The 13,476-nt window shown below is 39.1% G+C and overlaps 1 protein-coding gene across 2 annotated transcripts in view; it reads right to left on the bottom strand.

Annotated features, from left to right (window-relative positions):
- LONP2 (lon peptidase 2, peroxisomal) overlaps positions 1–1,531 on the bottom strand; it is a 46,439-nt gene extending 44,908 nt beyond the window's left edge. For both annotated transcript variants that reach the window (XM_050903868.1, XM_050903869.1), the window contains exons 1-2: positions 1,299–1,531; positions 55–289 (exon numbers count right to left, since the gene is read on the bottom strand). In XM_050903868.1, the coding sequence (XP_050759825.1) occupies positions 55–289; positions 1,299–1,531 (468 nt within the window). The remainder of the gene's footprint in view (positions 1–54; positions 290–1,298) is intronic.
- Between the last annotated feature and the right edge of the window lie 11,945 nt (positions 1,532–13,476).

Genomic DNA, 13,476 nt, shown 5'->3' with positions numbered 1-13,476 from the left:
CAAATATGCACATAAATACATTGGTATATGATACATAGGATTAAAACAATTTACCTGCACTGCGTACTTGTAGAATTGTTCTGACAACTCTCCAAGTTCCTCCTCAGATTTATGCTGATTAGTAAACTGCTCAAGTCGATCTAACTGTTCAACTTCAGCAACAGGATACGGCTTCTCTTTCAGCAACTGCAGGATCTGGAATCGGCAGAGGCCCGTAACCAGCAACGTATAATGTGGCTTGGGCCAGTTGCTACCAACCACCTGAACTGCCAAGGCAGCAGTGCCAATCCTAAAAACAGATCAAATCTTCGTATTATTTGTCACCTTCCACACAACATTCTGTGTTCCCCTTATCAAGAAGCAATCGACCTATAGGTTGCAAGAACCTTCTGGGACATAGTTCCTTATCATGAAAGGCAACCAAATTATATAATTTCCTTTGTAACACAGATTACAAAACCAAACCCTAGAACCTGAAAATGAATGAGCTAACTGAAAAACTAAGATATTATAATACAGTCACCCGATTTAGAAACATATGTCATTTTTTTCATAAATAATTTAATGGATCTTGCTGTAGACAGGAACACTAACATTTCTGCTCAAACTATACGCATTGGAAAATTGAGTGTTTGTAATTTACAGTTCTTCAGTGAAACTGTCGGCCTCATTCTGAACAATGTTTTAGATCACATGCACCTGTTTAAGCAGATTTAAAACAGAAGTTATTTTCTTGCAAAACGTTACTAAGTCCACTGATGCGATAAGGTTTTGAGAGTAAGGGTTACAGCATGTTAGTTTTACTCATGCTTTATCCCACAGGAACACAATCCGTTTTCGTTTTATGTTAACTAGCTCACTATCCATACTACTTATTAGGTGAAAAATGTTATCGTTAACAACTGCGACAGCCTTAATGCTCCTGGCCTGCGGTCTTTGATCGTATTTTCCTCTTCCACCTTGGTCTCCTTGTTCACACTTTTCTTCCAGGTGCCAGTCAGTCAGTCCGCGACACCACGCGCCCCCCCCAAGGGACGCTCGCCCGCTGCAGCGAGAAAAGTTTCTCCGAAGGGAGAAGCGTTTCCCCCACGGCGGCGGAGCAGGAAAGACTCGCCCCCCGCGGCCAGGCCCGCCCCCGCGGAGGTGACAACATGGCGAGCTCGCCCCGGGGCAGCACCGTCCCGGCCGGGGAGGCAGGGTCAGGTTCAGCGCGCTGCGGCACAGCGGCAGCTCGGACAAGCGCGCCAGGGCGCGGCGACCGAGGCCGCGGGGGAGAGCCGGGCCGGGCCGGGCGGCACCTGTGCAGGGAGGGCAGGTCGTCGCAGTCGGAGGTGGGGTCGCTGGTGTTGGGGATGACGCCGATGATGGTGCTTCTCAGCGAGGTGCCCTTCAGGAGCCGGCTGCGCACCAGCTGCATGTTGCGCGGCGAGTCCACGCTCGTCCGCATGGTCGAGCCGGGCAGGAGGACGCCCTCATGGGTGAGCAGCAGCGGGAGCCGGCTGGGGATCTGGATGGCGCTGCCCGCCGCCATGGCCGCCCGCTCCGCTCCCCCCCCGCGCCGCCCACACGCGGGCGCGACAGGGCAGCCTCGGCGCGCGGCTCCGCCCCGCTACGGGCGCCCGGAAGGGACAGTCCGCGCCGCACCCCGCCCCCGCCTCCTGCCGGGCCGCGGGGCGGGGACGGGAGAGGACGGGCCAGGCTGCCAAGGGCGCGGGGCGCCGGCCGGCCCTGCGCCGAGCGTGACACGCCGCCGCCGCCTTGCGGCGGGGCCTTCGTGTGCCTGGCCTCACAGGCTCAGGAGGCTTGTACAGTAAAGTCACTTCTAGCTTACTTCTAACCTTCCGCTCTCGGGTTTGGCTGGTCGGGTGGTTTTTTCCTCTCTTAAAGGACAAAGCCCGCTGCGGGTCACGGCCCGAGGAGCGCGCGGGGCCCCGGTTCCCCTGACTGCCGCCACGGCTGCCTCAGCCAGCAGATGTCAGGCTGGCACCTACCATTTATGCAGGCTCTAATTTCTCTGTAAAAAAGAAAAAGCGCTATAGAGTCTGACACAGGCGAGGGAGCGTGTAACAAATGTATCGTTTGTTAAATGGGACGGTCACTAAGTGAAATCCATTTTTTGTTCGTTTTTACAAAAATCTGCTCTCCTGCACCTGTGCTCGTGGCCAAAGAGTTCAGGACCCTGTTTCTTCAAGCACAGGTTAGTGCAGGTGCTCTTCAAAGTGCTCCAGGCAGCCCTAAACCGAAGGGAGGAAATGCAGGACACAACATCTCTTCTGCAGGGTGGGGGCCCAAAGTCTGAGCCTTCCCCAAGGGCTGGGGAGCAGTGAAGAGCAAAGCACCCACTGCTGCTCCCCACTCCCCAGCCCAAGCCAGGCAGGCCACCTGCGGAGACAGACCCTGGGACCTCACACATGCTGTGCGAGTTTTACTGCAATATAGTTATTTTCAGCAGATCTGGAGTTATCAGCCAAGGTCACAGCTCACCATGATCACTCCTGCAAAAGCCTGCCTAGGCGAAAGGGCTCTGAGCACTCAGGCCCTATGGAGAGTTCAGATGAACAAGCGGGTTTTAGAAACTTCCCCTTTTTTTTTTTTTTTTTCCTACTGGTGACAAGAGGTGCAATATCAAAATTGCATAAGGTAATGAACTACGTTAGCCAATCCCTTGTTAATCACTGACTTGCATGATACGTTTTGAACAAAGGTAACCCTGTACAGAGGGGAAATCTCAGTAGCAACAAACTGACAATTTGAAATGCGCAAGTATAGCTACAGTAAAAAACTTGCCTAATCACACAGTTTATTAATACCTTAGTCTGTTGGCCTACTGGAAAATGCAAGGTAACAGGAAATATGGAAATACTAACAATATATTTAAATGCAAGAAGTTATTACAGCTGAGAAAAATATCTTCTAAAGCAGTCATCTCAGGTACCTTAGAAAGAAGCTGGAATTTAATGCATTATTCAACATGACATTTAGAAAACATTAATACAAAAGAGCACATAACACAGGAATATGGAAAGTGTTTTGCGAACTTCCTGATGTTAAATATAATTACTCTGTAAACATGTGTTCAACACTCACAAATGTTTAAGTGTCTCTGTATTAGCTTGGAATGTGAACACAAACAAAACGTAAAGGTTAAACATTTGCTCGTCACATTTACTGATGAATTTTCTCAGTTTGAGTGTTTTCATTAAAAAGAATCTACCAGTCTCATCACGTTTATTCTCCAGGCTACCATTTTTTCGCTCCCGCAGAGATGACTAGTCTCTATGGTCACTAAAAATAGTTTAATTCATTCTAGAGCTATATCAAAAAATCTCAGTGATTGCTTTAAAATTCCTTTCAATTTCTACTGAACAGCCCTTAATACCCAGAGCTATATTTTACTGCATGTACTAAGTGTGCAATACAATAGGGCCACATCCTGATTACAATGTCTAGATAGTACTTGATCCCCCAAATTGTTTTTTGCTTAAATACAACCAGACCACATTTGAGCAACAGCCTTTCAGAACTTTTTTCTGGACTAGCTGAACATTTCTTGATACATGGAGAAACAGTCTAGCATTAAGTATTAAGAGAATTCTGTGCCTCCAACTCAGAGGATTTAAGATCAGAAGGGACAATTGCCACATGGTCTGACCTCCTCTGACTCTCACCAGCAACTCCTGCAACAAGTCCACAGTATCTGAGTTACACTGTATCTCTTAAAGGCCTTCAGCCGTGATTTAAAGACTGACTGTAACAGAGAATCTACCATCTCTATAGGTATGTTTTTCAATAGTTGATTACATTGTTAAAATTTGCACCTTGCTTGTAATCTCAGTTTCCAGAGACTGGCTTCTGCTGTATCTAATGGATTAAAGGGTTGCCTACTATGGTAAAAATCATTCCTCTGTGAACACGACCAATACTCCATGATCAAGTCACAGTTTAACTCTGAGCTTCTCTATTAGCCATATTTCTCATTTTTTTAATAAAATCCTATCCTCCTTAAAATGTAGGTAGCCTATAACTAGTATTCCAGTACTGGCCTTGCAAATGTCATATAAAGGGGGTAATACCCTCTTTGTGTTTCCATTTCATATTCCCTTCTTATGAAATCAAGCCTGAAGTTTGTAGTCCTGGGTATAGCAACACTTTGCACAGCTTAAGTACTAATACTTTGGACGGATCCAGCACACACCTGACTGATGGAGATGGGTATCAATGTGGTATGGTACAAGACAGATGGTATAGTGCACCTGTGATTCTGACCTAATAAATCTGTGCCCTGCAGAGTCTCCTGCTTCCACTCTCTGAAGCTGGACTGACACAACAACTGGCCCTCATAGAATTTTCATTGACTAAAACAGATGGACACTGTTTTAGATCCCAGTTCAGCAAGGTACAAAGCCACCACCTTCACATTAAGCACATAAGTAGTCCCATTCATTTCATGTCCTTCAAAGACTGAAAGGATAGCAATGCTCTTCCTGAGCTTGTTGACAAGATCATACTAATCATTTTGCAATAACGATCTCCTGCAAGACATATTTCTTAAAAAAAAAAAAAAAATGCAGTTCACAGATGTGTGTATTTTATACCTGTGAAACTCACATAACTTTTTCCTTTCTCCCCCACCTCTGCTCGATTTCTTCCATTTACACAAACATGACAGAATTCAGTATCTCCAAAAACCAAGACCAAGGTACCTCACAATGAAGACTGAGATTAATACATGTTGCTGAAGAACTGTACCCCAAGCATACAGTGTATCAGAAGAATCATGAAAAAACCTCAGGATTCTTAATCCAGAATTCTCTACTTTAAATACATCTAATAATTTCCCTTGCATCATATATACACCTCATTCTATACAGTGTTCCCAATTGTAGGCCTTAGGAATCCACACCATAGTGATTTTTGTACTGAAGAACAAGATGACAGATAAATAGAAATTTTAGCCTCTCACAATTCTTGCTGTTAACTTTCACAAACACTAGGCTGACTTTCATATAAATGAAGACATTTTAGTACATATTAATGCTGTAGCTGGGAATTGCATAAAATGATTGTCTAAATTAACCTAATTCGACCTAACCTTAAACTAATTACACAAAGAAATTACAGTACAACTGTATATAACAGCATTTGCCTCAAGATTTATGGCCAATGGAAAAAAATATTCTAATAGAGTAAGTTAACTACTTGAAACTCACATGATATTTTAAGTTTTACACCATATAGTCATGATTTGTACTATAAATGAAAATATATTTAAATTGAAATATTAAATATTTTGAAATAAATATACTCTACAGAAAATCCAAAATGAAAATTCAACCTTGAAACAGTGGTATCAAAATTCAGCTTCTCTTCTCCAGGATCATCACTCTTTGAGTTTTAATAGGCAGGTATAGATGTCTATGCCCTCCTACCAAGTACGCCTGGATTCTTCTCTCAGTCCTTATCTAGGTTGTTTGACACCAGACAGCCAAGCAATAAACAGCACAAGAGAGGGCAGCTCAACTGGAGCACCCAGTAGCTAATTCAGTAGCTGGTTGATGTCAAATACAACCGATAAGGGCTCAGTTCTCCCTACTTTTTCCCAGTAGGAAAGTCAACAGGATCTCTCTCTGCTGTCTGGCCACTGCTTCTGCCCATATTCATATCAGTGTAATACCTTTGAAATCTTCAACACTGTTAAATGTTGTAAAAGAGCTTCAAAATTTATTAGGGCATGAGGGTTGGGAAGATTTGACAGATAACGTAATATATGCTAACAAGTTTTCCTTTAAAAAACCTGATAGCTTCTTTCTTCTTACTAATCTACTTTATACTTCTGGAAATTTACATTGTAAAGTACTAAAAACTTTCAGTTGAAACAGATCACATACTTGCTGTACATCTACCTATTTTCATTTAAGTACATTCCTATTATTTTGCACCCACTGTTATTGTTTGGAAATAATATTATCATTACTTAAAAGTGAAAGTAATTTAATACAAAGACAGAAAATACAATTATAGCAAATATTATTCTTACAGATGCATAGGAATTTTAAACCATTTTGCATTTTGATTGGATTAACTAAGACTGTGTGCATCTTTGATGTGCTACAGTTTTTAGAGTTGCTAGATCCTTAACTAGCTATCCTTAATCCCAATATGATAGATTTATTTTTTACCTACTAGACATCAATTATTAACGCTAATTTTTTTTAGTCTTTCTATTCCAGATCATAGTTTTATGACCCTCAAGTTCCCCTAATACAAATACTTTGACTCTGGCTACACAAAAAATGAAGGCTTTATTTACATGGAATTAGCCTTTCCCGGAGGCTCATGATCTGCGAGCAGACTGAAGTGATCCTGTCTTTTTTAAACTTAGTAAAAGAGGTTCAAGTAATTTTTGCAACTGTCAATCTACATATACTGGAGATACATTTCTTTCCTGGGGGACTGTGGTAGAAGTTTCAAACCTCTAAAAAAGTTCTATAGAGGTTAATCCCAGCACCTGTTTGAACTTGTTCACAAAACTGAGGTGTAAAATGGTACAGCTTCATAGTGTCTACAGAGTGGGACATTTTGAATACTAAAAACACTGTTCTAAACCAAGAACATTCTTTTAAGTTTCCATGCAATAGAAACTCCTAGCCTATTAATGTTTCATTTGCCTCTCTAAACTCAATTCTCTTCTCCTAAGATGTGCATACACTTCTCTTCTGCCCCCTCACTGGCACTCCTTAGAGTTCTCAAGCCCTCACTCCACCTTCCGCAGCTATTTTATAAGACAAGACACTCAACCTGTCATCAGACTTCCCCTTTCTCACACTGGTTCTATTTTATACTTACAGATTGTTTGATGCAATGGTGTTCTTTAGGAACTATTTCTCTCCAGTCTCAACTGCTATGTCTGTAAATGAAAAAGAAGTTTGCCCATTTTCTTTTCAAATTCTCTTTCTACTGTGTGAAAATTTAAGAGCCTCTCTTAACAAACACGTCATCTGGCTCCAAATCCAATAAAGCACTTGTGCTTAAAGATGCTATGAAAAGATGCTTTGAATTGATTCAAGGTGTGTTTCTATACATCAGTTAATACAAGACATCCAATAAAGAATATGCAAGACTGGTGTAATATAAAGGACTTACTGTCAGGATTTTGCAATACAGGTGATGATAAAAGACACAATTTGCAGTCTTCTGAGGTGAGAGATTATATGGAGGCATGGTCAATCCCCTGTGCACAAGATGGACTACATAAATTGTCTGTTCATTAGATTATTTTCCTCAATAATACTTCCTCTTCCCCAAGCACTGAATGTGCTCTGCTACTTCCTACCATCTTGGCATGCATCGTGAACACGTCAAAAATCTTTAAAATACCATAACTAGGAAGAAAGTTTACATAAAGCTATTCAAAGGTTGTCATAATATAACTGAACTGCATTTTAAAGTTCATTTATTTTAATGACTACTTTTGCTACTCACTGTAAGGTTGCAGTGGAAATTTTAAAATCTGTTTTTTAAGCTAGGCTTTGTATTACATATCCTCAATCACTCTTTCTTCACACAAAAGAATCTCTGTTTTTTCACATCCAGCTTGATTTAAAAGCTACCAGTTGGTTATGTAAGCTCAGCACATGGAATACATGCCAAGAATTGCTGGCAGCACATTACTGACTAAAAGAGTGCGAGACCTTTCACAAATTTCTAAAGCTGTGTGTAGGATTCTTTCATAGCAATTGCAAAATGCATTTTAGGAGTAAGTGCTAACAGACCTCACAAGAAAAACTGATCTTAAAGACTTAATCTTTTATTCAAAAGCGTGAGAGAGTTCCAAGAAAAGGGTCGGGGGAGGGGAAGGTACACAGAAAAAGAAAATCAAACTTACTGTTCAAATTTGAAACTTGAGCTAGAATAACGTGGGACAGAGAGAGTTCTTGCCTGTCTTACCTAGCCAGACAGGATTTTCACACCAGATGCATACCACAAAAATAATAAGGATTCGGAGGAACTTCTGAAGGACAGGAAATATCCATGGGAAATTAAAGAAATGCCATCAGTAGACCTGTGCTGATTAATGCTCATATGAGGATACAGCTGTAAGGAATTGAAAGAGAATCTCACTCAAACTTAGTTTTGCTGCACACAATGTGATACTGCCTGGAATACGATTTTTTTTCCTCTCCTTAATCTGCGTACTGCCAAATCAGCCTTTTTATGGGAACTGCTAGTAAGAGATAAAAATATGTTTCCTTAGTATAATGTAACTGAAAGAGCTGAATGGGCCAGGTTTGAGGCTCGTATCTCTTTGGTACGGTTTTGTAAGCTTTATCCTTTTTTTTAAACTCATAAAGGGGAAAAAAATGGGCTTGTAACTAAGAGCAGTAAATTTTCTCCTGAAACCAAGAATGTAGCCACCAAAGAAGAGAAACATGTGGAAAATAATGGAGTTACTGCCACAGCTTATTGAAGTAAATATTCTCCTGAGTCAAACTCCATCATATTTGTAGTCCTTGTTTTAACGAAGCAACAGTTTGAAGGAGCTGCAGAATCACATTTTTATGTTCCTCTTACCAGAGGAAGCATTTTCTTTTCCATAGTTCAAATGAAATTTGCTGACTGCAACCTAAAAATGGTAGGCTAATGTTTTGGAGTAATTCTGGAGTTTGACCTTAAAGAAAGTCCACACAGTCTATGGGACAGAGTCATCAGGCCTGTTTTCAAAATTATTATGTGGACAAAATTGCAGTTAAATTTTGGGATGAATGTGAGTTTTGCCTTTGCTTCTTAGCAACTACTTAATACTCCACTATGGAAGACGACCTGAACATCTCCCTGGCTCCCAGAACAGCAGCTAAAATACATGCTCTCAGGCTAGGTTTGCTACCATCTCTTATAAGATACAAGGAATCAGTCTCATGCTATTGATATATGATGCTACTAACAAAGTTGTCTTTCTGTATTTTTGCATGTGTTGTCTCTGGAGGAGTTCAGCATAGATTGAGGAACTGTATCTTCCCAAAGTGATGTGTCCTACCACAAAAAAGGGTGTTTGGCTGTGTCATGTAGCTAATTTGCTTTTTCAGCATAAAAATCAAGTTCTGGCTTTTGCTTCCAGTAATTGGGATAGTGCTTCTTTAACAGGATAGAAGGGAACACTGTTGCAAGTTCCTTGCAAGTTGAAAGTGGCAGTTGACTAGGCTGCTGGAGAGCAAGAGGACAGTATAACCCACAGCAAAAAAGCAGAAAGAATGGAAAGTGGCAGGCGATACGGGAAATGATCATCAGCAGAAATAAGCAGAGGGATAGAGTAAATATTAAGTCAAGGATGAAAAGACAATATTAAAGGAGAAAGAACAGATAGGAAACAGAAGTGCCTTATGTTGCACCTCTTACAGACTGTCAAATTCTGCTGCTGGTTTCCCAGCACCTACTTATTCCACTATCTCAGACTGGGGGTATTCAGCAATTCTGAAGCCTGAATATTATATTTTTACATGTCTATAATGAGAACAGAAACGTTCTCTTTTAACTGATTTAACATTAATCTAAAAATATTTTAACTGATTTTTAATACAAAAAAAAGATGTGCAATTTCTAATTTTGAAGATACCAAAAAGTGAGTAAAAGAGTCTGATTAAAGCTAGATACTAGAATAAAAAGAAACCATCAATTCTCCATTCCTCTAGTCTCATTTAATGGTAAATCTAAAGCAGGCCCCACTGGTTTGGGGGTAGAGATCCTGTAAAACCTTGGAATCATGTTCTTTTTAAAGAACACGAGAAAAAAAAATGAGATTACAGCTCTCCTAATCATAACATTATTATTATCTAACAGTTATAATCACAAAGCACCATTCTAACAGTCTGGGATTATCTATGCACTAGGGGACATTTCGTTTTTCATAGGAAGCAGGGAAGTAATGCACAACATATATGCTACTAATGGACAACTTGGTTTGGCTCTTCATGGTAGCAGCAGAGCAAGGCAGCCTTGACTTTACACGATCTGCTGGCCTGTCCTTGTTTTACCAATGCTTCCAAGTTCACAATCTAATCACATTTTCAAATTAAAGTCACATAACAAAAACATTTTTGATTGCTATTATTTGTACATAGTCCATTTTATTAATTTAATTCAGTGCGGTATCACAGGGGTTGCATCAATACTAAAGCAATATTAACTTGGTGTTTACATGAAATTCACTGTGATAAACTACTAGTATTTTCTTGATTTGCAACCTTATGTCAGTATAAAATCTCCTTCAACTTTAGTTATTATTACTCCTTAAGCCTCTCTTGCAGTATTTTTGTTCAAATATTACTCCACTTACATTTATTGCCTAGATTTTCTTTTATCCTAATCATTTGGTTGCAGAGGTAATCTGAGCACCTACAACTTCCAAGGAAGAAGTTTAGCAATCCTTATTTAAGACTTGTTCAGTCCTTCCTTGTATTTTGCCTTGATCATTTACTTCCCTTTTCTCTTTGGCTCACATTGTATTGTTGCTCTTTCTCCCTCTGTTTTTGCTTCTCTTCATTTTGCAACATAATGTGCTTTCTATCATATCCATTCAGACAAGTACTCTGAACAGACTGCCTGGTCTGGATTTAGTCACTCTTCTCTGTTTTCAACAGTTTAATAGCATATTAACTGCACACTGTAGGTCAATCAACTCAAGAATGTTTCCCTACCTGATCCTTTTCAAATCTGCAGGATAATGATTTCCTACATGAAGCATGACCTACTCTGCTTTCAGTTATTCAACCAAATTTTATCTACATTATTCAATTTTTCAGAGGCAAAAACCTTCAAAAATAAAGTTGAATAAAAGCAGTTACCTATCTCTGAATTGGCGAAATAATCCTTTTCACACTGGTCATTCTTTGTTATTGTATCTGCACACTGCCATTTGGCAGAATCTGTGCTACATAAACACGCAGCTCTTCATTACTGGTTTTGATCACGATACAAACTGAATGGAGCCATTAGCCAAAATGCTATTCATAATTTCATGTTTAAAAATATTTTTAAGCTGCCAGATATTACAAATATTGTTCCAGCTCTATTGATTTAAAGCCACTAAGTAATCATAACTGTGTACTCCCTGAGGATGTTTCAGGAAATTATATACTAGAACCAATTTCCTCTCTAATATGGTTGTCTAAATTCAGGTCAGGTAGCCACTGACCTCGTTGTCTGAAATTCTGAAATCTCCATAGCAGAAACATATCACTTGTACATGGCAAAACACTGCTACTTCATGCTGATTTCTCTAACGTTCATAAATTAAGTTAAAACCACCTTGTTTTTCATAGAAACGATTGCATTAGCTAAGCACAACAGCATCTACATTTTTACATTTTTATATTTTTATCCAGTTGGCCCTCTGGTAGAATATTATGATAGAGAATATATAAAACATAGTAGATATAGGTACATTTATTTTTACCTATCGCCTCTTTGTAAAACTTCTGCGTGTACAAACTTTTTTTCAGTATCTATTATAAAAATAAAAAATGCTTATCAGTGTTCAAAAATTCCTGGGAGTCTTGCAAAAAACTGCTGTAAATAAGGACATGTAGAAAAGAAAGAGTACCATTAGACATTATAAAGTATACGTCAAATAGCTGAGAATTTTCTGTGATTTACAAATATGAGATTAACCAAGTCACTGTGATATGCATCAATTTCTAAGTTGGACATACATTGCACTATTCAGCTTCATGATTAAACATGAAGGGTACAGTACGCTTACCAAAACTGTGCTGAGTAAAGAGTCTTCCATTTAGTTAGCAGTTTCTCTGATAACATCCAAAACAGCAAGTCATGTTACCAAAATTACTTCTATCTATAATTCAGTCACCCACTTTGGGATTAATTCTTCAGGCTAGGAAGAAAAAACACAATCCTGAACCAGTGCCAAAATGGACTAAAAATTAATAGAAGCAAAAGCAAGCTTGATTTCCCACACACCTCTGTATAAATCTTGAAATTTTACTCCACTGCACTCTCCTCACATTCCTTTACTTTTATGCCTTCGTTTACCAGAGGCGCAAACAATCTCTATTGATGTATCTAGTCATCTCTGGAAAACATTAATGTTGATACAGTATGAACATGTAACGTAGGTTCCTTTTCATGTAAGCTATTTTCTCCTAAACTATGGAAATGTAGAACAGGAGAAGAAAGAAGCTGGGTTTTTTCAATGTTCAATATGCTATTTAGGAAGGGAGGACCATATTTTCCTGTCAATTGCATTAGAGAAAGACCATTAGGTTAGATTCTGGCATGCAAGTATTAATGACAGCAATGGTTTTGTCCTTATCCATTAATTAAATCTAGGGAATATTAAATTGCTGTGCACTTGCACGTTTTGGAGTAATCTGTGAGCATAGCTCTAAGAGGTAGCCCAGTGAGGAGAACAGTCTCCCTGAGTGCTTTGCTTGGTCTGCAGCTGGATGCAAACTAATTGGCTAATATAGTTTTAATATCAATCAAAATGTCCAACAGTAGGTGGCGCGTGTATTATTTGCAATATATTTCACTATAATTCTTTCTGATTTAATTCCATAGCAGTTTTAAAACCATTTACAGTACAATTGTTGAAAAGCAAATATCTTGACATAATTTAAAGGGATAATTATTTTTAATTCTTAATTGCTACATTAAAAAAGAAGGGAAGAAACAGCAAGCTAGCTTTTCAGGAAATACTAGGCTATAGGAAATTAACTGACAAAACATGGTGACAGCAGATAAATTACAAAACCACCACTTAAAAAATTAACAGAAACTTACATGTTCTGATTCTTTTTAGCCTCATTTTTTGTTAGATCAGCTATTTCAAATAGGTAGCTGTGCTAGGCTGATGACTATCATTTCAGCCTCCACAATTTCATGTGGAATAGAATTTTCATATGGGAACAAAAATGTGGCCAGAAATAAAAGCTAATAAAACCAGGTCCTATGAACACTAACACAGGAAAAAAAAGCAGACTTTCCCTATTTCTTTTAAGATATGCTTTATTTGGGATATTGAGGACTCAGGAGAGGATGTTCAAATACCTTTTGATATTTGAAAGTCTCAGACCTGGTTCACCAAAAAAGATCTCACATTTATTTATTGCATATTCAGTATTCAGCCTGTTGTATCAAGTGCTTTGTTCAAATTTGCCTGTGACATCTAGTCTGTTCCATGAAAAATAAATGGTTTCAGACACGCTGGATTTCTAGGTTTCAGGTACACTTTAATCACTTTAAACTTGGAAGAAAAAGATAAAAGGCAGAACTTCATATCAGACACTATGCTTCTAATGCTTCCAGGAACTATGCAAGTTTTTTATACTTTTCTTCCGAATGATGTTTTAGTGAAAATAATCTAAGACAGGTTTCTTGAATATTTGAAAATCAGTTAAATATGCAAAAATTATAAACAGTTCAAACCAAATTAGGCAGCATAAATAGAGGAAAAAGTAAACA

The sequence above is a fragment of the Gymnogyps californianus genome, chromosome 12, assembly GCF_018139145.2.
Source record: "Gymnogyps californianus isolate 813 chromosome 12, ASM1813914v2, whole genome shotgun sequence".
Taxonomy (NCBI): domain Eukaryota; kingdom Metazoa; phylum Chordata; class Aves; order Accipitriformes; family Cathartidae; genus Gymnogyps; species Gymnogyps californianus.
This window is presented reverse-complemented; position numbering and strand designations above follow the sequence as displayed.